This window comes from Schistocerca piceifrons, chromosome 3 (genome assembly GCF_021461385.2).
Source record: "Schistocerca piceifrons isolate TAMUIC-IGC-003096 chromosome 3, iqSchPice1.1, whole genome shotgun sequence".
Lineage (NCBI taxonomy): Eukaryota > Metazoa > Arthropoda > Insecta > Orthoptera > Acrididae > Schistocerca > Schistocerca piceifrons.
Window position 1 is genome coordinate 828,263,465 of NC_060140.1, and position 24,804 is coordinate 828,288,268.

At 43.6% G+C, this 24,804-nt stretch overlaps 1 protein-coding gene across 1 annotated transcript in view; it reads left to right on the forward strand.

Moving 5' to 3' along the window:
• LOC124787998 (kelch-like protein 28) overlaps positions 1 to 20,865 on the forward strand; it is a 224,062-nt gene extending 203,197 nt beyond the window's left edge. The window contains exon 11 of the mRNA XM_047255040.1: positions 20,829 to 20,865. Coding sequence (XP_047110996.1) covers positions 20,829 to 20,850 — 22 coding nt within the window. The 3' untranslated portion in view covers positions 20,851 to 20,865. The remainder of the gene's footprint in view (positions 1 to 20,828) is intronic.
• Positions 20,866 to 24,804: the final 3,939 nt, after the last annotated feature.

A 24,804-nucleotide genomic window follows, 5' to 3' on the forward strand; every position in this document is an offset into this window, starting at 1 on the left:
ATTTGCCATGCACTTCACAGTAATTTGTGACGATGTAGAAAAATGCCCTGCAGTTCTTATCCTTCGTTATCACGACGTGAACTGTGAAGCTGGCTTATCATAAAATCCAAGTCCTGTATAAGTTTGGTGCTCTCAAGTTTAATAATATATTTCCATTAATGTAATTTTTGTGCAGATAGATCTCCAATCAATGGATTACAGACAAATCAATCCGGCTTTACTGTTCTCACCCAGTTCTAGTCAACATGTGACCAACATCAAACATGAAACAAATTAGACACTTACTACTTCTTTTGCGTGCCCATGACTGTGTCGGAGATGTCGTCTTCTTAGACACACCGCCATCGCGCAATTTTAATTGACGATTGCATTTCAAACCGCTCGTCAGCCTCACAGACCATTTAGCGTCATAGGCAAAGAAAAATTAAATATATTCCAGACTAATAATTCCAACTACACCAACATTACCTGTTATTGGTCAGGGCATCCGCTACTTTCGAATAAAATGAGGTCTGTTGCTTTGCACTCTTCACAAATTCTTTTACGTTATGAGTGGCGTTTGGCCAGCCCTGCTGTAGCCCGTAGAAGGTAGTACGCAGTTCCTTTCGGGGAGAATCGGATGACTTCAACTGACGTAAGCTGTCCTCCCCTATGGACGACTCCCTCAGTCCCAGCTCAAAATGCACTGTTTACTCGCGCATCCCAACAAAGACAAACTCGTCCAACATTCAACATTCTAAATTTACATCCCTCACAGCCTCCGCATCCCCCACTTTACGACTCACCCAGTTTTTGCCCTAAGCGAACTGGCGGTTCACTCTCTGAACACATAAAGGACTGAATGAAAAAAAGCTACAACATCTGGATACTAAAAAAAATTTTGCTGAGTATGTAGACAAGGAAGACTGTGAAAGAAGTGCTTCAGGAAATTCTTACAATTCATTTATCACAATGAACGTCAGTTTATAATTTACATTGTGTACGAGGGTAAGTCAATTACTATGCGCAATTTAGTTATATTTTTGTTTATTGTGATAGTACTGTCGTTTTACGTTGATGACGCATGCTTTGTTTATTTGTTGTTATATCTTTGCAATTTTCAAGCTGCTAGGTTAGTTTCGCCGTGCTGTTAATCATGGCTGCTCCACTGTCTATTTGCACCAAAGAAGAGCAACGTTCAGTGATCCATTTTTTTGTGGTCGGGAGGCGTATCAGGGGCCGAAATTCATCGAAGACGTACGGTACAGTACGGGGACAGTGTTTTGCCACAACGGAGTCTCTAGGAATGGATTGAAAAATTCCGAGCGTTGACGTGAAATGATTCTCTTGGACATACGATTAACTGTTGACGAAGTGACACATCGTCTGCAAATTACTTCTGCCTATAAATCATCCACAACAGACTTGGGTTTCATAAAGTTTGTGCAGGATGGGTCCCAAAACAACTCACACAGTTGCATAAACAAACGCGCTTGGACATCTGCAAAAAACATTTGATTCGCTATGGTAACGAAGGGGACAACTTCTTAGACAGGATCATTACTGGTGACGAAACATGGATCCATCATTACGAGCCGGAGAGTAAACGGCAGAGTATGGAATGGAAACATCCAAATTCGCCGTGCAAGAAAAAGTTCAAGACCGAACCGTCCACAGGAAAACTGATGCTTACGGTTTTTTGGGACGCTCAAGGTCCAGTACTGGAACATTATGGGGAAAGGGGCACAACAATAAACAGTGTACGTTACAGTGAAATGCTTACTGCCAGGCTAAAGCCTGCAATTCGAAGCAAACACCGACGATAGCTGTCAAAAGGTGTTGCACGACAATGCCCGTCCGCATTCTGCTGCCCACATTGCTGAAACGCTCCATAAACTCAAATTTGAAGTACTGAATCATCATCCATGTAGTTCTGATATTACCCCTTCTGACAATCACTTGTTTGGTGCACTCAAACAGGCATTAAGGGGCCGTCGATTTGCCTCAGACAAAGCAGTGAAAGAAGCGGTGCATTCCTGGTTCGCAGCTCAACCGAGAACCTTCTTTTACGAGGGCATTAGGAAGCTTGTACAACGATGGACCAAGTGGCGCGCAGAGCGAGCGGAGCAGCCGGGCAGAGCGGTAGTCTGCAGCAGCGTCAGCGGCAGCCATCGAGAGCTTCAGACCGCGCCAAAGCAGCCGCGCAGGCCAGCCAGCGGTGAAGGAAGACCTCACGGCGTCGAGATCATCGCCTGCAGAGTCACGGCTCCGAGATCATCGCCTGCAGAGTCTCACCACCAGCATTCCGCTGCTGGGAAAGAAAACAAGCGGAAGTATTGTCCTGACAGTGTCGCCTACGGCACTGCTCAAAAGAGCAAAAATTGTTGTCAACTACCGTAACTGGTAGTCAGCAAAGTGTCGTGCCTTACACACTCAGTGTCGTACGACAGATCAGATCTGTCCCCCCCATTAAATAGGGACTTATCCGTGCCAGGGCCCGCGGCAACGCCCGGATACCCGCGCACGTGTATATAGGGCTGTGGGAACGCGGATACCTTCAGGCGAAGTGGAAGCCAATACGGCGGAAGCAAGCAAGGTGCCAACCAAGCGCGAAAACAGCACTCCTCTGTACGACCACACTACTGACCAAACAACTATGGACAACCGGAAGAACCAGGGCCAACCCCCCCTCCCACCAGCACCGCCCCGTGACAATGGCGACTCGCCAGAATCGCCTGACGAAAGCTACAGACCACACTCCCCTTCCAGTACGACCTCGTCGGGACGAAGCAGCCCCAACAATTACTCTGAACCCCTCTGCAACTTCCATGTCACCACGTATGTCATTACGCGGCTTCCGGCGGAATGCACGCAACCAGATCTAGCCTCCCTCTTTCGCAGGTTTCTCAGGCAGGAGATCAAAGACAATATTAAACAGCTTACCGTAACCAGGGACCACAGAACGAAGGGCAACAAGGCCTTCCTAGACATTAAAATGAAAAATATAGAGACCTAAATACGCAGAAAGATACGCGAGTCAGGCTACCCAGAGGCAGAAGTGCGACCACAAAAACCCCGCGACGGAAGGGGTACAGTAAGACGCAAACCAGAACCATCCCTAAGTGTCGTCCTCAAAAAAATCCCCGTAAACACCAAAGATGACTCAGTCATCCAACAACTCCGCGATCAGGGCCTGAAAGTAAAGACTGCGTGGAGAATCACCTCAAAGGCAAATAACGCCCCAACTGAAAAATACAGGGTCATCACGCACGATCCGCAAACGGTGGACAAAATGCTGGCGGAAGGCGCGGTGATAGACTACAAAAGAAGAGCCGCAGAACCCCCGCACGACCCCCCTCCACAACTGGCACAGTGCGGGAAGTGCCTCACATTCAGCCACACAACAGCCAAATGCACTGAACAAGTGAAATGCGCGCGATGTGCAGGCGCCCACAGCCTCTCCCAGTGCAAACAAATGGAGAGGCAACAGTGCTCCAACTGCGGCGGAGAACACTCGGCACTGTCCTACAAGTGCCCCCAGCGCCCAAAAAAGGCCTCCAGCAGTGAAACCACGGCCCCCATCAAAACAATTGATGGCCCAGCGCCCCTCCCAGAAGAAGAAATTTTTCCAGAAGAGGTAGTACTGAAGGACGACCTCATCAGACTCCTCACAACGGTCTTGCTGGATTTATTTCAAGACCGCCGTGAAGAAGCTAAAAGATCCATTGACAGAGCCTCCAAGCAAATCCTCCAGAAGGGCATGTTCGCCACACAAGCAAGAAACTCACTCCACATAACAATAACAGACCGCTGGGACCCAGAACTGCAAACACAGTGGCACCCACAACACGACCACACACCACGACCCCACTCACCCTCCCCCACCCCACCGCAAGACCCACGACACCACAACCAGCGCGAAACACAAACACGCACAAGGAAGTAGGAAAGTACACCGCACCCACCCGCCCATCTTATCCCCCTCCCTTAACATGGACGAAGCCAGTGAAGTAAATCACCTGAACCTCCTTTTCGCAAACACGAAAGGAATTAAATCCAAACGCCCCATACTAATGCACATGCTCCACCAAGAAAACATACACGTCGCTGCGTTCGCCGAAACATGGCTCAAAGACGGGACCAAATGCGATGTCCCAAAATATAATACATTCAGGAAAGACAGGCAGGACGGCAGAGGAGGGGTGGCTATCTACGTCAGCAACACTATTGCGGCGAAAGAGGTCACCCTCCCTGCTGCTTTTGACAACACGGAAGCCATCGCGGTTGAGATAAAAGACAACAACAGGCGAACACTCAAAATAGCGTGCATGTATAACCCCCCAGGGACTGCGCTACAGGTCCAGTTCATCCAGTACTTTACTTCACTTCCTCGATCTATCTTAGTAGGAGACTTTAATGCCAGACACCACAGACTTGGCGACAGAGTAGACAATGGAAATGGACGCAGACTATTTGACCTCCTGACCACAGACCCGACCCTTCGACTTCCACTAAATGAACCTACTTTCATAGGACACCAAGGTATCTCAGCCCCAGACCACATCCTACACAGCCCCAACTTACACAACTCACTCCACCTACCCCGAATCGGAGACTCCATTACCAGCGACCACCTACCCATCCTCTTTTCCACATCCGCCAACCTCCCCCCTCCACCCCATCCCCACAGAAGAACAATAAGCCAGTATAATAGAGCAGACTGGGAAAAATACCAGGACACTATCAACCGTGAGCTATCCATTCCCATAACAATCACTGACGAAGACGACTTACATCTGGTCACCAACAAATTTGAAACGGCTATCACCAAAGCGGTCCAGGAAGCAATCCCCACCAAAGTAGTAGAAAACTGGAAACCCACCATCCCAGAAGCAGCACTACAATTAATACGACAGAAAAAACGACTACAGAGACAGATGAGACGAGACGACAATCCAGACCTAAAAAGACAATGGAACAGAATAAACGCCAGAATTAAAAGACTAATATCTCAACACAGACAACGACAATGGGACGACACATGCAGCAAACTGGACTACAGGAGTGGGGGCAAGTTCTGGAAGAGTTTCAAAACACTCACAGGGCAACGCCAGACACACGCCAACACCCTGACAGTAAACAATGAACCTTCAACAGACCCCCTCGAGCAAGCAACAGCCTTTAAACAAACACTACAAGACGTATACTCACTCCCGAACGACAACAGATTTGATGACATATTCAGACGACATGTTGACATACAACTAGGAACCCTGATAAACGCCCCAACAACCGAAAGCGAAGAACAGCAGGCCCTCACCAAAGACATCACAGACATAGAAATAGAAAACGCAATCTTCTCAGGACGCAACTCCGCCCCCGGACAGAATGAAATTAGACGTATTCACCTACAAAAAGCCCCCCTCCACGTCATAATTCCCATCCTATCCCTTATCTTTAATTACTGCCTACACAATGAGACAATACCAACAAACTGGAAGACAAGCAAGACTATCATGATACCTAAACCTGACAAACCTAGGACAGACCCAAAATCATACAGACCAATATCCCTACTGGACGTGATAGGGAAAACATACGAACGGATAATAACGGACTGCATAAGGACTTATGTCGAGACGAAAAACCTACTCCCCCTCACACAAGCAGGATTCAGACACAACCACTCGACCAATGACCCCCTCCTTAAACTGACAGACAGCATCACCAAAGGGTTCAACCAGGGACACTGCACACTCGCAGTGTTCCTGGACATAGAACGAGCCTTCGACAAACTATGGCACCAGGGCCTGCTGTTCAAACTAATCAGCATCGGCATCCCAACCAAAGTAGTCAGGATTATCCAATCCTATATCACCAACCGGACCTGCAGGGTTCACGTCGCAAATCAGGTATCAGAAGCCTTTACCCCACAAGCTGGCGTCCCCCAAGGTGGCATCTTGTCCCCACTACTGTACACACTTTACACTGCTGACATACCTACCGTAACGACTCCCTACGAAGAAATGGGACTATATGCAGACGACACGGCTTACTGGTGTACGGAACTACGCACAACGACACTGCAACGAAAAACGACCACATACTCCACCGCCTAGAAACCTGGATGGCAAAATGGAGGATACGACCTAATCCAACCAAGACACAGACAGTCCTCTTCAGACACAGACACTTAACAAAAAAGAAACAACAGAACGAACAGGACATCCGACTAACCCTCTGGAACAGCCCCCTACAACTAAACGACACAGCTAGATACCTCGGAGTATACCTAGACAAACATCTCAGCTGGAAAACCCACCTGACGTACCTCCTTAACAAAACCCGACTCAGACAAAACCTAATACGACAAGTGCAAGGACGCTTCCATGGCTGCAACACTCAGACGGCACTACATACCTACAAAACCTTCATTCGTCCAGTTCTAGAGTATGCGGCAGCCCCCCTGGGAGGCATACATGCACCGATTGCAAAAAGACTGTACAGCACAGAACGCAGACTAATACGAAGTATCGCATGGCTGCCATATCTGACACCAAGCAATGAAGTGTATGAGACAACCAGAATGGAACCACTACAAACCAGATTAGCCAAAATGAGAGCCAGATACGGAAATCATATCCTAAACAAAAGACCGGACATGGAGGACCTAATCACAGTCAACCACAGAACAAAAAGGAAACCCAAATACAAATACACAACACCCACCCACACAATCGCCCACAACACAGCTAAGATGTACCCCGATCTCGCCCCAATCCTAGCACCACTAACAGCAAATACCACCATCCCCCCACACCTAGACGAAAGGACTCAAGCATAAAACACAAACACACACGAACATGGCCCACAAAGAACCACCAAAATACACCTAACCCAACTCCCTCTACTCCCCCTCCCTCGCTCTGTACACTAAATAAGAAATACAAAACAAATGCATATGTATAGTAGAATAAGCAGTTGCCCATACTATAAGATATCTGTAATTATAAACTATTAACGAATAAGAACAAATGAATTGTAAAATAAACTGATGAAAAACGAAACTGTAATATAATATTAACCTAATTGTTAAAATACCACTGAAATTGCTAAAACACTATTGTAGTTTTCCAAATCTCATTGTATTCGTTAAAATATTACTAAAACTGCTAAAATTTCATTGAAATTGTTAAAATCCCAAAGTAAATGTTAAAATATCTAAAGATCATTGTAATTGTTAAAGTTCATTGTAATTGTTAAAGACCAAAAGGAAACTTGCACTATGTAGCAAGACAAATGTAAAAATTGTATAAAAATAAAATGTACAAACCCATGGCTGAAAAGGGCAAATAGCAAGCCCTAAAACAGCCCGCTGTGTCCCCTCTGGGCAGAGAATGAAAAGTGCAAGAAAGATGGACCAAGTGCGTTGAAACGCAAGGAGACTAAGTCGAAAAATGATGTTCTTGTAAGTTTCCTATTTGATTACAATAAAATTTTATAACTACTTTGCGAATAATAATTGACTTATCCTCGTACATAAAGATACAGTAATATTGGTATTTTCTGTTTTTGCAGAACTGTATCAATAAACACTGTTACGAATGAAATGTATTCGCAAGCTGCGAATACGATATACCATCAGCTGAATAGTTTATTATAGTCTCATAAAAATTTGAACTGGACTGGGACTCGAACCCGGATTTACCGCTTTCTTCAATTTGTTCGATATAGTTTGTTGCGTTTGGTCTGGACGGACGTCACAAGACATCCGTTCAAGTTGAACGTTGACGCCTTGACTCAGTTTTTCTATTACAGAGAGCACGCAGCCCTCTGACCTAACACGCTGAGCTACCGTGCCGGCAGTTCAGCTATCCGTACACATCTCCCGGACCCATCCAGACTTCCGTATGTCTACGTCCAATAGTGCTCTCGTATCATTCGTGTGATTCCCGCCTTTGGGGGAGAATGCTTGTCTCGTCAGTTTGGCTTACTTTGACATGAAATACAATTAGTGCAGTGTCTTTATTTGACAGTGTCTCTATAGTTGGATGCAAATGTGCTTCAGATATGCACGTCTGAAGCACATTTGCATCCAACTATACAGATGCACGTCTGAAGCACATTGCATTGCATCCAACTATACAGACACTGTCAAATACAGACTCTGCACTAACTGTAAATACATTTACCTTTAAAACTAGTCTGAAAATATTGTCGTGTTTATCTCAGCGTTAGTGCCAGCATTTCTACAGGCTGAATAATATCCCTCATTTTGCTATTTTCATGCTGAATGGTATGTTCCAACCGCCCATGGAGTCTCTCAAAGGAAATCGCCAACAGTCTGAAGTAATTGAAGAATTTCGCGTCATCCTGTCCCAACCCATCAAACAGAGTGTAGAATGCTCTTGCCTCTCCTCTTATTTATTAATTGGTTGAACAGAAACTAGTCGATTTTTTTTCTTTTCCTTTTCATTCGCCGACGTAATAACAATAAACCTTGAATTTGCTCTTTGTTCATTTCAAACAACACTGGGCGCTGAAAAGCAATAAATAATTTAAATAATAAAGTTAAATTATGAGAACTGGTTTGATGGTGAAAGTACACTGTCAATAATTGGCTGACTTGTACAAAGGCGACAGAGATTTTACCGCTACGTGTGTAAACGCTAGATTTCCGTGAGCAGTGACAGTCAATTCTCCGCGGCAGAAGAAAATCCGCTGCATATGCATCCGGCCTAACTGTCCTCACACTTCCAACATTAAGTGTTAAGAGTGACAGCAGATCATGCTTCGTTGCGTAGAGAGCTGAGGCGTAGCTGTAAAATATGTTAATGTCGAAAGGAGATAAACGAGAATTTAAGTGATGGAGGGGCCAAGGAGGGCCACTCGTAAGCATCGGGCGGCTTCCGGAATGAAGCCTTGTCCACTCTCTCTTCGGCCTTGACCTTCCAGGCTGGAGGTGGTTGAACTCGCTGCGGCCGTCGGGTGTATATAAGTGCACGGAGGTCGGCGACCTACGCATAAGTCCAGCGGTCCCGGACAAATTCAACAGCAAGCATGGACGTCACAGTGAGTAACAAGCACACTTACACATCAGTTATCTGTCAAACGTAACGGCTTCCTACTGTGTGATACGAAATGTAAGCTCCTTTTCGAATATTTGCAGACGCCAGAGCGAAATTTTGTCGTGTGGTACACAGTCCGGTGACATACAAGGTAGAGAAAAAATTTCTGTGAGTGCAGTTCGGGTCAACAGCGTAGATTTTTCGTGAAAACCTCGGGATGAAATCATCTAATTAAATCGTCCACTTCATTAATAGAATGATTACACAGTCTACTATAATGGTTACAGAAAAGATAAATTACAAGTTTAGACAGTCGCTAGTCGTCGTATGTCCAGCTACGTAATTGCTTTGCGACGTTTTTTGCATTCCATTTTCGACACTAACATAGCTCTCGCGTTCCCTCGTCGCTGGACTTCTTAGCCTTTTGGATTCCTTTCGAAGCGCGCTTTCCTGTAACTTGCGTTTTTTTAAAAAAAATTTTCAATAATTCTTAAGATATTACGAGCTACGAGAGAAGACATTTTACATTATTTTGTAATTTTCAATTTAATATCGATATTCACTTATATTTGGGCGTATCGCTTTGGGTCCTAGTACGCCTCCGTAAACGCTTCACAACGGGACTTGAATCAATGTCTTGGGTGAAAATGTTTTCACACTCCATCAGTTTACAACTTTACAAGATGCTAATTAGTAAGAATCGCGCCTGCATTGGTGCGATGACGGAACGGGCAAAACAAGTAGTGCGTGACAAATACGTACAGAATGATTTATTCGTTGAGGGCAGGGGGAGTGTGAAACACTGTTTAGGCATTGTTAGTTTAGTAGCGATTCAAACCTAGCGGTATTTTGGCACACAACAATGTTTGATCGATGAGTAAATAGACGTTTTCGCATCAAAACCACCTCATAATAAAGTAATGGCAGTACATGAACGTCGAATCAAGCATAATTTTCCAGATACCCGGTAACCACAGCTCGAAAATGCATTGCTGCTGACCCACGGCAGTAAAACAGCAGCAAGAAAACGACGAGCGCCCAAAAGTTTGTCTGGTAAATGAATGTGTTTGAGGCCGCGAAAATCATCTACACTCTCGAACCACTGTGAGGGACATGGCAGAGGGTACGTTACATTATCCCAGTTATTAGTGCTTTTTGCCGTTCCATTCACAAAAGGAGAGCAGGAAGGATGGTTGTATAAATGCCTCTTGGCGTGCTGTAATTAGTCTGATAATCTAATTTTGTCCTCACACCCATATGCGAGCTATACCTAGATGGTTATAGTATATTCCTAGACTCAGCATTTAAAGCGGGTTCTCGAAACTTTCTTAGTGAACTTTCTCAGGACTTGATTGTGGAGACGACATCATAGTTACATGTTGTCAGCGTTAACCGGTTATGTTGGCCACTGATGCATCTTAGATATGGGACGTGATAACCCCTTTAGCATCAACTAAGGCCTGAAGATGGTGCATTGAAGCACCGAAACTGGCAGCAACACAATAAATAGCATCTTAAGGACGACTGTAGGCGTTTCATTTTCTTTCAGTAGTGTACAGTCGCAGTCCCCCAGACCTCCAGCCACAAGGATGGACATAACAAAAACTTTCTCAGAACAGTTTACATCCTCTGTTCTTTCTTCACTCCCCTGTGAATCATACAAATCTGTGACCATTCGTGCTGCCCTTCTCAGTATATGTTCAACATCCCCCGTTAGTTCTATTTGGTACGATCTCACAAACGTGGGCGACATTCTATGACAGTGATCTATAAGCAATCGCCTTTGTAAATTGACCGCATTTCCCTAGTATTCTGCCAATAAACGGAAGTCTACAACCTGCTTTACTCACAACTGAGCCTATGTGATCGTTCCATTTCGTATCCCTACCATTTGATACACCATGGTTTTTGTATGGGGTTACCTATTCCAACTGTGGCTCACTGATATTGTGTTCATAGGATCTTAGGTTTTTTCATATTGTGAAGTGCACAATTTGTTGCCAATCTTTAAAATCTTATCAAGGTCTGAATATTTGTGGAGCATCGTTCGGACTGAACTTCAGGGTAGGCAACTGTGTCGTCTGCAAAAAGTCTGAGGTTTCTATTAATGTTGTTCGCAAGGTCATTGGTATACAAGGTGAACAGCAAGGGACCCACTACACTTTACTGTGGCACACCCGCAGTTCCTAGTACACCTTTTGACGACTTTCCATCCAAGATGAGATGCTGCGTCCGCCCCACCAAGAGATACTCAGCCCAAATTCCGTCTGATCGTACTTTTGATAATAAGCGTAGGTGTGGTACAGCGTCGAACGCTTTTCAGAAACTGAGAAATACTGCCTCTATCTGACCAACATGATCCATGGCTTTCGGTATGTCATGAAAGTAAAATGCGAGTGGGCTTCACATGATCTATATTTTCGAAATCCTTGCTTGTTGGCATGAGGAGGTCTTTTTGCTCGAGATACCTCATTATGTTTGATCTCATACTATGTTCTAAGATTCTACGACAACTGGTAGTGGGATATTGGATGGTAGTTCTATGGATCGCTTCTGCTATCCTTCTTGTAGACATGAGTGACACGCGCTTTCTTCTAGCTACTGGGCACGTGTTTTTGTTCGGAGGGCTACCTCACCTACAAATTGGGTATACAGTCCAATAGGATTAAATCGGGCCCTGGGCTTTGTTCGGTTTTAAGGATTTCAACTGTTTCTCAATACCACTGCATTTCTGTCATCTATCCAGTGGTACGACGACTAAATTGGAGAAATTCCCCTGGGTTTTCCTTTGTAACTGAACAGTTGCAAACATATTTAATCATTTCTGCTTTTGCTTTGCCACTCTCAGTTTCAGTTCCTGTCTCGTCCATGAGTGACACTAACTTTGGTGCCGCATACGACCGGAATTTCTTTGGGTTTTGTGAAAATTTTTTCGACAATATTCGGCTATGTAGTGGTTGAAGGCTTCATGCATTGCTCTCTTGATTACCAAACGTGTTTAATTCAGCATCTCTCTCTGATACTTGTTCGCAGTATTCTTGTTTCGATAGTTTCTCTTGACAGTCACTGCATACCACGGAGGATCTCTCCCGTCATGAACTGTTCTACTGGGTACATACCTGTCATGAATTTTTCTACAGGGTGCACCAGTCATTTCTTGGACGATTTCAACTTTGTAGCGATGGCGGAGACAAGAATTTTGAGCATTTGCTGTTAAAAATCTGACTTGAGAAAATAGAGTGTTTAAAATTGAATTTCCGTTTTCTTTTTCACCATTGTAACAGTTGAAAGTTATGGATTTGCTGTACTTATTAAAATAAAAGTTCATTCGTTGCCTTTAGATTTCATTATTGAAAACATTACACCTTTCATTACCGTATGTCGGCTATCTTACTCCAGGCTGTTCCTGTCGTACAACTTAATAACTTAACACATTAGCAGCATTACGATACTTTTAGCTAATTGATTTAACATCACAGAAAATTCTTGTCAAACGTAACCAGCCAAAAATAGGAATTCAAAGTTCGCCTAGGTTTGACTGTTCAGCTGAAACCATTATCTTCGCTAATTTAACTAGTAACTGCGCTCATCAGCATAACAGGTATCAGCCGGGTCAAGTCAGTTTAAACGCACGCATGTACATGTGCTCGTAGCTGATTGATTGTCGCTTTATGGCCATAGTTCCCCAATGGTAGATTTCCGACCTACCGGTTACCTGAAAAGGTTTGCTCTATCCAGCATCCCTTAGCCGGCTCAGATGATATGAGCAGGTTGTTTTCCTTCGCCCTTGTATACAAAATATACAGTAACAAAAATAGCCTTTGCAGCTAGTATAGTTTTCATCCCATTTCTCAACTTAATACATTAAGAAGGAGCCCCACAGCTTGTAAAAATCTGAAAAAAAAAGAGTCGCTGATAAAATTTCTTTATTATACAGTTATGTTCACAGACTACCAATAGGCAGCATGCAGTGTTTACAACAGCTTACAAGGCGATATAAATCAACAGTGTCTAATAATTCGTGTTAGGCGTACTGTTGTTCCTGGTACATAGAAATGATTTCCCAAACCATCTGAGGGGCGCACACACAGTGATGTTTGCCGCCGACAAACGCATTTTTTTATAAAAGAATGCACTTAAGATGATCTACAGCAGAAAGTCTGTAAGACAATAAATGAGGCACGAAAATTTTAGGAATAACGCTTTGGTCATGAATAAGGAAAAAACGGTACGGATGAATTTCCATAATAATAGAAGTAAAGCTTCAAGCAGCATAAATGCTGAGTTACTGAACTATGTTGTTGCACAAGCTTCATCCACAAAATTTCTGGGCATTGGGTCACTGAACAGTTGAGCTGGGAGAAGTTTGAATAAAAAAACTATGTAAATGCAATGTGCTAAGAATGCTTCAGAGCTGTTGCAGTACTAAATCATTGTTGTGTGCCTATTTTGCTTGTATGAACAACTCGCTCAGATATGGTGTGATATTCCGAGGAAATATAGGTATGGCAAAACAAACTTTCAAACTTCAAAGGAGGGATGACAGAAAAATGAAAGGAATTCTGCATAGAGCCACGCGGGGAAATATTTAAAGAATTTAAAATAATGACATTTCCTAGCTTGTACATTAATGAATGTGTGTGCCTTCTGAAAACCCATAGGAATTTTTAACATTGAACAATCAGATTCATAACTGCCTGGCCAGGAGCGAGTAGGATTCGCGCACCGAGAGTTCCATACAAATTGAACTACGTATACAGACAGTTCATCCATCCTGGGAATCGAGAATCTCGATGATTTTTGCCTGCTATCGACATTGATACTAACAAGATATCGGTCATGGATCCAAGACATTCGAGAATTTTTAATTTTTCCAAGTTTGAAGTCGTGTAACAAATGACAGAAGAAATCCTTTTTTTTTCAGATTAACAATTTCAGATTTTCCCTTTACTCGTACTGTGAAACCTTTTTTCTTGGCAAATTTCATGATTCTACGGCAAGGGGAAATACCCTAAAAGTTTTGATGAGTGTGTTTGGGAGTCTCAAAAATATGCCACATAAAAGTCTTATCTTTTGACTGCATTGATTTAGAAACTTATGTTTGTTAGAACCATAGACCTCAGTATGTGACAAACTTCAACTTGATTTTTAACTTTATGTTACATAAAATTAAATATTGTTGTTTTTTACGTTTCTTACCCACAGTCGACTACTCCCTAAAAAATTCCGAATCAGACCTACGATCATACAAGATGAAGGTACGAAGTAAATTATCACTAAGAAATCATTTTATAGTGCAATAAAACGTGGTTAAATGCACTTTGAGTTGGATTATGAAGGACGTGATTCTGCTTAGTTTTCCGATTCTAAATGTCAGCTCTCAAAAGCAAAGCAGTTACAGATAACAGACTATCCATCCAATCCAGATAACAATAGCTACAGAAAGCCTCGAATTATCAGTGTAATATCCAAAGAAACGCCGCCCACAGATGAGACTGTTAATATGCTAATGGCAACTGCCGAAGCATTCGCAACAAAGTGCCAGAACTGAAGCGCTCCTAAAAAGCAATGAGGCTCAAAAATACTAATAGTAAATACAAAAAGCTGGTGAATGAATGAATAAATGTCTGACTAGGGGCTCCCGTCGGGTAGACCGTTCGCTGGGTGCAAGTCTTTCGATTTGACGCCACTTAGGCGACCTGCACGTCGATGGGGATGAAATGATGATGATTAGGACAACACAACACCCAGTCCCTGAGCGGAGAAAATCTCCGACCCAGCCGGGAATCCAACACGGGCCTTTAGGATTGACATTCTGTCGCCCTGACCACTCAGCTACCGGAGACCGACAGAAAGCTCGTTAAAATCGAAATTGATAGTGGCGAGATTTTTGGTGAAGATTTAAGTGTATACCGAAAGGACTGGTTAATGGGAAACGGAGGTGATGTATTTATTACAGTAGACAAGGAACTCAGAGATAGGAACTGAAGCTGCTTGCGAGTTTGTTTGGGCAAGACTCAGTATCAAGGGTGGGAATAAAATTATAACTGGATCTTTCTATCGACCACCGGACTCACCTCCTGATGTAACCGAAAAATTTAGAAAAAATTTCAGTTCGCTTGTACGTACATTCCTTAATTATATTCTAATTATCAGAGGAGACTTCTGGGACGATTACAGTTTTGTTGGTGGTGAGCATGACGAGACATGCTGTGGAACATTACTAAATGCCTTCTCTGAAAACTACCTAGCTCAGATAGTTCGGAACCCCACTCATGATGGAAATATATTACATCTAATCTCAAACAAATTTAGCGCACATCGCTATGCTGTCGAAAGCTGACATTTTGAGAACTGTGGCTGTAGTACTATAAGGTTTAAAATGATATATTTCACATTTTTCACAATTTATAAACCTTACTGACCTGACCCCTTTGAGGATGTCCACATCGAAACCCCTTTGAGGATGTCCACAACGAAACTGGTCTCAGTGGCCACGAGGCAGTTACAGCAACAATGGATACCAAAGTAATGTACAATGTGGCAGCCACTCAAGGAATATTTTAAAGTATTGGTGTAAAAATTTTATTTCAAAGGCCACAGTAAAATCTTTACAAGTTTTCTCCCAGAGTAACTTCGGCTGTGCCTATGTGACACAAGTTGCCTGCCTTTCAGAACTGAGGCAGTTCCGTCCAGTTGCTGCTGGTTAGAGATGCCCTGAGCCTTCTGCTGAAGTCTGCTAGCAAATTCACGCCATCGGTGTTTGGCAATAGCATGTGTGGGAGGCAGATTATGCGTGTGGCTCTGCGTCCCATGATCGGCCACCAACAGAACTTAACATGAACCGCCTCCCCTCCTGTGGCCCACTTCATTTAGTTTGTTCGACATACTAGACTGGCCGACACCTGGTAACTTCCACCTTAGGCGCGCCCTTGCGTCCTGTACACTGAAATGTATTATCTTTATTTGATGCAGTCTCCTGCTCTCTCATGCAACATCAGCCCTGGACGCCCACCTGATAATTCCTTGCTGCTGGGCCACCTTAACAGAGACGTCAGAAGCGTGACGCTACAACCTCTCCCTCCCGCGGTTGTACAGTACGAAGGGCAGCTAAAATAAGAAGAAAGATCTATATGTTCAGCAAACCAGACAAAAAAGCAGCAGTGTCATATGCCGACGAGGAATTTGAAACCTTTAAATCAGAACAGGAGCATGCAGACGAACTCAAGTTTGAAAGAACAGTTGTCCATGCCCTGGATAGATATTTACACAGTAGAACAGATCATGATGGAAGGGATCCTCCATGGTATACGCCCTGTAAAGAAAGTTTTAAAGAAAGAGAGACTGCTGCATAGTGGTCATAAAACAAAGCATAGGGCTACAGATAGCGATATGACGAATAAAATGCGTTTGGCTGTCAAGAGAGCAATGTGTGCTACCTTCAACGACTACCGCAGAGGAGTACTGTCGAAAGATCTATCGCAAAACACGAAGACATTCTGATTGTATGTAAAGGCTGGCACCAAAGTTAGTGACCAGCCACTCAAGGACGAAACAGGAACTGAAACTGAGAGTAGCAAAACAGAAGCAGAAATGCTTAACTGTCTTTTCAAACGTTCTTTAAAAAGCAAAACCCAAGAATACTGCTCCAACTTAATTCTCCTACCATTGAAAATGTGAACGAAACATATATTAGCGTCAATGGTGCTGAGGAACAACTTTATTCTCCAGAGTGGGTGGCAGAGAGAGGTGGGTTCGCGTGTCATGGGGCAGAAGGCGAAAGAGGGAGCAGCCCGTGCGGCTGGCTCCCTACGTCTTAGCAACATGTACGAGGTTCTCCTCTGTGTTGATGATAACTCTGAGCCAGCACGGGATGCCTCTCCTGTTGGGCCAGTGGTCGATTTTCCTGTCCAGTCCGGAGAGGTAGAGAGGGTGGGTATGCTTGTCATTTGGAGCTCCAATGTTAGGCGGGTGAAGGAGCCCCTCAGGGAGATAGCAGCAAGGTGGGAAAGAATTCCAGTGTGCATTCGGTATGTTTGCCGGGAGGTCTCATCCATGATGTGGAGGAGGCCCTGCCGGCGGCTATCGAGTACACTGGGTGCAACTGTCTGCATGTAGTGGCACATGTCAGCACGAATGACGCCTGCCACTTGGGCTCTGAGGCCATCCTCGGCTCCTTTCAGTGGTTGGCTGATTTGTTGAAGGCAAGTAGCAACGTACTGGGGTACAGGCTAAGCTGTCTATTTGTAGCATCATACCCAGAGTTGATCGCGTTGCTCTGGTTTGGAGCAGAGTGGAAGGTCTAAACCAGAGGCTCAGACGAATCTGCGACGGTATCGGATGCGAATTTTTCGACATCCGCTATAGGGTGCAGAATTGCAGGGTTCCCCTTAATAGGTCTGGCGTGCACTACACGCAAGAAGCGGCTAATAGGGGAGCGGAGTACGTGTGGCGTGCACATTGGGCTTTTTTAGGTTAGAGAACACATCTCTCGGGATCAAAGAAGATTTGTCTGTTAAATCAGCCACAGCGACCTCAGAGAATGTTGGTCCTCGCAGATCAGAGACACAAAATATTAATATGATTTTAGTAAACTACAAGAACATCCAAGGACAGGTCCCAAAATTAGTATCGTTTACTGAAGGTTATAATGCACAGATAGTATTGCGAACAGAAAGCTGCTTGAAACCAAACGTCAATGACAACGAAATACTAAGTTCTGATTCGAATATTTATCGTAAGGATAGGTTGGTTGCCAATGGTGTAGGCGTGTTTATTGCAGTAAAAAAATCGATAAAATCTAGCGAGGTTATCACGGAGTCTGAATGTGAATTAATCTGGGTGAAATTGAGTATCAAAGAACGGTCAAAAGTGGTGATCGGATGCTTTTATAGACCACCTGGGTCAGAATCTGCAGTTGTAGGGCGCCTCAGACAGAACTTGCAGAATATCATTAGTAATTCTCCTGATCATGCCTTTGTAATTGGAGGTGACTTGCCAGGTATAGACTGGGAGTATTATACCATCAAAAATGGTGCCAGAGACGGGGATTTGTGTGGCATTGTTCTGGATGTCTTATCCGAAAATTACCTTGAACAGATAGAGGGTGACGTCTTAGACCTTCTGGCAACAAACAGACCTGAACTTATCGAATCAGTTAACGAAAAGGAATGTATCAGTGATCATAAGGCTGTGACAGCATATATGACGACGGATCTTGCAAGGAATTTTAAGAAAGGTAGGGAGATATATTTGCTCAGCAAGGGTAACAGGATCCAAATTTCATAATATCTAAGCAGTCAGCGTCAAATCAAATATTCGGTGATGAGGACGAAGATGTGGAGAAGAAATGGAAAAAATTCAAAGGCATTGTTCAATATACCCTACACAAATATGTTGCCAGTAAGGTTTTAATGGATGGGAAAGATCCACCATTGTTTAACAGCCGTGTTAGAAAAGCGCTACGAAAACAAAGAACACTTCATCTCAGATTCAAGAGAAGTACAAACCTAGCTGACAAACAAAAGCTGAACGAAGCGAAAATGAGCGTAAGGAGAGCAATGAGAGAAGCGTTCAGTGATTTCGAAAGTAAGACGTTGTCAACCGACCTGAGTAAAAACTGTAAGAGATTTTGGTCGTACGTAAAATCAGCAAGTGGGTCAAAATCATCTATTCATCCTCAGCGACCACACTGGCACCGAAACGGAATATAACAGAGAGAAAGCCGAAATACAGAGTTCGGTCTTCCGAAGTTGTTTCACCGTGGAAGATCGTAACACTGTCCCTCATTTCAATCGTCGTGCGAACGTCGAATTGGCAGACATTGAGATAACAGATCGCGGAACTGAGAGGCAGCTACAATCGCTTAGTAGTCGAAAGGCGCCAGGATCAGGTGATATACCTATAAGATTCTATAAAGATTATGCGAAAGAAATTGCTCCACTTCTAGCATAATTTCGCCATCCACGATTTGCTATGTGCTCAGTGTTGGCTTGGCAGCCCTCAGAGATGGAAGTATTGATCGCTGCTCCCGCCAAGTGTGAGGTTCGAACAGTACTCCAGTTTCTCCAGGCAAGGAAGTTACTGTCCATGGAGATTCATCAGCAACTGACTGAGGTTTATGGTGAAGAGTGCATGTCCATTCAGCATGTCCGCAAATGGTGCAGGGCTTTTGGTGAGGGTAGCATGGAAGTTCACAATGAAGAGCAGAGTGGAAGACCGCCAGTTTCAGATGCAATTGTCCAGAAGGTCAACAGCGAGCTGCTCAAAGATTGGAGGGTCACTGTCCGTGAACTTGTTGAATGCATTCCTGAAGCTTCCCATGGCACAATGGAAAAAAACTTTTAACAGAAACGTTGGATTATCACAAGGTATGTGCTCGCTGGGTCCCCAGGATGCCGACTCACAGACACAAGGAGCAACGCCTTCATTGTGCTCACAAGTTTCTTCAACAACGTGAGGGGGGAGGCAACAAGGAGAAGTTGTTGGACTCTGTCATCATGGGAGATGAAACATGGGTGTTTCTTTACACCCCCGAAAACAAACAACTCGTTAGTGGCGTCACTCTGGTTTCATTACACACCCGGAAACAAACAACTCGTCAGTGACATCACTCCAGTTCACTGCCACTAAAGAAATTAAAATAAAAGCAGTTGGCAGGAAAGGTTATGGCAAGTGTGTTTTGGGATCAGAAGGGGGTACTCCTCATTGATTTCATGCAACCTAGGATGACAATAAACTCAACATTGAACAAACTTCGGTGAGCAACCGAGAATCGCTGGAGACGACAACTGACACAGGGAGTAGTGCTTCTTCACGACAATGCTCGACCCCACGTCGCTCATTAAACACAGGAGCTTTTGAAGAAATTTGGATGGACTGTTATGCCCCATCCCCTATACAGCCTGGACTTAGCCCCCTGCAGTTATCATCTCTTCCCCAAGCTAAAGGAACACTTAGGTGGCAAACACTTCAAGAGTGATGGTGAAGTCCAATCAGAGGTCACACGCTTCCTCATCAGGTTGGTGGGAGACTTCCTTGACTTAGGAATACAAAATCTGGAGCACCGTCTTCAAACGCGTGTCGAAACAAATGGAGACTAGTTGGAAAATAGATAAAAGTGTAAGCTTTTCAACTATGTATAAATTAATAACAACAACCAATGTCTTCTATTTGTGAAAAATATGGGAACTTACTTTTGGTACAACGCTCATATTTAATGCCTGATTTTTTTAAAAAAATGTCTGATTTTTCAGCCAGTTTACCTTCCCCTAGTTTTCAGGAGCCAAGCGAGAAAAAATACAAGTCACTGCGCCATTGTGTATGCCACATTTCTGTATATCTGAACTTCATAGTAATTAGAGAAAAAACAGGTTTGTCACTCAGACATCATCACTGATTACAAAAACTTGTATTGCAATATGAAATGAAGCCACTCTATCATTGATGTCGCTCATTACATTTTAAGAATGGGAATTGTTTCCCTGTCAGACAGTATTTTAAGTGCATCTGTTTTAGCTTTTAAAATGTTGTTTTTTTATTTGTGTTCTGTTCATTTCATTTTTACCGTCACAGAGCATAGCATGAAGAACACCTGTGTACCTACTAATCTTAATTTTTATGTTCCCAATTATATAGATTTTACTATTGTTCTCCTTTTCTATTTATAATAAAATCACTGACAAAAACTATTAAATTTGGAAATTTTTTTCACCTTTGTTGTTATTTTGTGCAACAGGTGTATACACTGACATTTAAAAAAACTTGTTTTATGTGTTTCAGCTGTTTGTGTTCTGTACCATGATCTTAAAAGCTGCACTTTCGGCCCCTGTTCCCACTGCAACAACTGTAGTGGTCCCTGGCATGCATGACAAAGGAAAGGAGCTCACTCCAGCAGAAACACATTATATTAGCTTCAGGGGCTGGAATGGTTACATCCACCCATCCCTCATCTCCAGACGAGGCTATGGTTGGAGTAGTAGCGGCCTCGGGAATTGGGGTTCCTATGGAGGAGGATGGGGTTCCAATAGTGGAACCGGAGGTTTAGACGGCTATGGTGGACTCGGAGGCTGGGGAGGTTTTGGTGGCTATAATGGTTATGGAACATATGGAGGATGGCCTGGCTATATTAATTATGGCAGTTACAATGGTTGGTTAGGATGAACAATGAAACAAATGCTGTAAAGTTTCATGATTTTTTTCAATAAAGATGACAAAAGCAATAAATATGCGATAATCTCTTATAACTGACCTGTACACCATTCACAGTGTTGTATCTCTAACATTGTGCATGGGTGCCCATACACACACAATTGCATTCCATCTCAAGTATTTAAAAGTATTTTATGACAGTAATAAACTGGAAACTCACACCTTTCCACTCAGATGTACTACAACTTGCTTCCCACCACTGTTTTTTGTCAAATGTACTGAGCACGTCAACTGTGGTTGGGGGGAGGAGGGCACAATTTAAACGGTATATTTGAATAACATAAAAACCAATCACTGCACAATATTTCATTTTCCAGGCAATAAACATTTTAGCACAACTTTCTCAAATTCAGTGGCTACAACAGAAAAATTTGTCTGTAAATCTGTTTTGCAAAATAGGGGAATTAGAGTGCTCAATAAAAAGATTTTTTATGTTATTATTATGTTATGCTATTTTTATGTTATTTGCTTCAGTTGTTTGGGTTATATGAAAATGTGCAGTTATATTTTCATTTGTGTGGACAGACTCTGAACTTCAAAATGAAATTAACATCAAATATGTTTGTAAAGGATGCTTAGTACTTCATTCTATAAATTATTTTTCTGACATAATGATGTCCTTTTTTAAAGATGTGAGGATAGTATGTGTTCCACAAAAACTATGCAACCATGGATACCCATTATTTTTATGTACAGTCACTCAAGTTGGAGAGGAATTACTCAAAATCAGTTTATCTCAAGCAAATGAAAGCTATTTCTGCAATTTTCACCAATCTTGTCAGTTTTCCAGGAATCCAAAATACTGAAAACTTTACTCATAAAAACAGAGCATAAGAGGAAGATAAACAGTACATCAGGCTGGTGCCTATGTTTTAGGGGATGTGGCAGAAAAGTCAGTTGAGAGAAGGAAGTGTGTGAAGTAACAGGTATGAAGCAGCCCCCCACCCTCCCCACGCACACACACTCACAAATGTATTATTTTACATTCAGAAATTCTTTTGTGGAGTATGATGAGTTATCAAAGAGATATGACTTGAGTTTGTGTCTCAAGCTAATTTCAATATCTATTAAATTTGTTATTCAAAGGGTAAGTGTTCAAACAATATCATGAAAACGAAAGTTGCCACTCACCATATAGAGGAGATGCTGAGTCACAGATAGGCACAACAAAAAGACTGTCACAAATAAAGCTTTCGGCCAATAAGGCCTTCATAAAAAATAGGCGACAGACACACACATACACACACTAACATAAACACAACTCACACACAGATGACTGCAGTCTTAGGCAATTGTAGCCACACTGTGAGCAGCAGCACCAGTGCGTGATGGGAGTGGTGACTGGCTGGGGGTAAGGAGGAAGCTGAGGTGGGGAGGGAAAGGGGTAGCAGGGTAGGGGTGGAGAGAGTGTAGGGAAGTTATTTTCTGTCGGGAGGTTAGACAGAAAGCAAGGCAGAGATGGGGAAAGGGGGGGGGGGGAGTAGTGGAAAAGGAGAGAAGTAAAAAGACTGGGTGTGATGGTGGAATGAGGTCTATATAGTGCTGGAATGGGAACAGGAAAGCTGGATGGATGAGGATAAAGACTAATGAAGGCTGAGGCCAGGAGGGTTATGCAAACGTAAGATATATTGTAGGGAAAGATCCCACTTGCGCAGTGCAGAAAAGTTGGTGTTGGGGGTAAGGATCCATATAGCACAGGCTATGAAGCAGTCACTGAAATGAGGATGTCATATTTGGCAGCGCGCTCAGCAACAGGGTGGTCCAGTTATTTCTTGGCCACAGTTTTTCGAAGGCCATCATACAGACAGACAGGTTGTTGGTTGTCATGCTCACATAGAATGCAGCACACTGGTTGGAGCTTAGCTTGTAGATCATGTGACTCGTTTCACAGGTAGCCCTGCCTTTGATGGGATAGTTGATGTTTGTGACCGGACTGGAGTAGTCGGTGATGGGAGAATGTATGGGACAGTTCTTGCATCTAGGTTTATTACAGTGGTATGAGCCATGAGATAAGGGTTTGGGTGCAGGTGTTGTGTAGGGATGGATGAGTATATTGTGTATGTTTGGTGGATGGTGAAATACCACTGTGGGAGGGGTGGGAAGAATAGTGAGCAAGACATTTCTCATTTCAGGGCATGAAGAGGTAGTCAAAATCCTGGTGGAGAACGTAATTCAGTTGCTCCAGTCCTGGGTGGGACTGAGTTATGAGGGGAATGCTCCTCTGTGGCCAGACAGTGGGATTCTGGGAGGTGGTGGGAGACTGAAAAGATAAGGCACAGGAGATTTGTTTTTGTACAAGCTTGGAAGGATAATTATGGTCTGTAAAGGCTCCAGTGAGACCCTCGATATATTTCCAGTCTCCCACCATCTCCCAGAGTCCCACTGTCCGGCCACAGAGGTCACTGCAGATGCGACGACCATGGGTGGCTAGGCTGTATGGAAGGCACTTCTTGGTATGGAATGGGTGACAGCTATCGAAGTGGAGATATTGTTGGTGGTTAGTAGGTTTAATTTGGATGAAGGCACTGATGTAGTCATCTTTGAGGTGGAAGTCAACATCTAGGAAGGTGGCTTGTTGAGTAGGGCCAGGTGAAGCAAATGGGGGAGATGTTATTGAGGTTCTGTAGGAATGTGGATAGGGTGTCCACACCCTCGATCCAGATCATAAAGATGTCATCAGTGGGTCTGAATCAGTTGAGGAGTTTAGGATTCTGAGTGTATAGGAAGGATTCCTCTAGATGGCCAATGAATAGGTTGGCAAAGGATGGTACCATGTGGGTGCCCACAGCTGTACCTCAGATTTGTTTGTAGGTAATGCCTTCAAAGGAGGAGTAATTGTGGGTGAGGATACAGTTGGTCATGGTGACTAGGAAGGAGGTTGTTGGTTTCAAATCCATTGGGTGTTGGGAATGGTAGTGTTCAATAGCAGGAAGGCCATGGGCATTAAGGATGTTAGTGTAAAGCGAGGTGGCATCAATAGTGATGAGCAGGACACCGAGTGGTAAACAGACAGGAACTGTGGAGAGTCAGTGGAGGAAACGGTTGGTATCATTTATGTAGGACGGTAAGCTGCAGGTAATAGATTGAAGGTGTTGCTCTACAAGAGCAGACATTCTCTCAGTGGGTGCACAGAAACTGGCCACAATGGGGCAAACTGGGTGGTTGGGTTTATGGAATTTAGGAAGCATGTAGAAGGTAGCAGTGTGGGTAGTGGGAGGGGTGAGCAGAGAGATGGACTCTGAGGAGAGGTTCTGGGATGGACCTAAGGATTTGAGGAGTGATTGGACATCCTGCTGGATTTCTGGAATGGGGTCACTGTGGCAAGGTTGGCAGGTGAATGTATCTGATGGCTGGTGGAGTCCTTTTGCCAGGTAACCCTTGTGGTTCAAAACAATACTGGTTGAGCAGGTAGGATTGTAAGGTTGGAATCAGTTTTTAAATTGTGGACTGCAGTTTTTTCTGTGAATGTAAGGTTAGTTTGCATGTTGAGGGCTTTGGGGAATGATGGTGAGGCAAGGTATGAGGTTAAGAAATTCTGTAAAGTTAA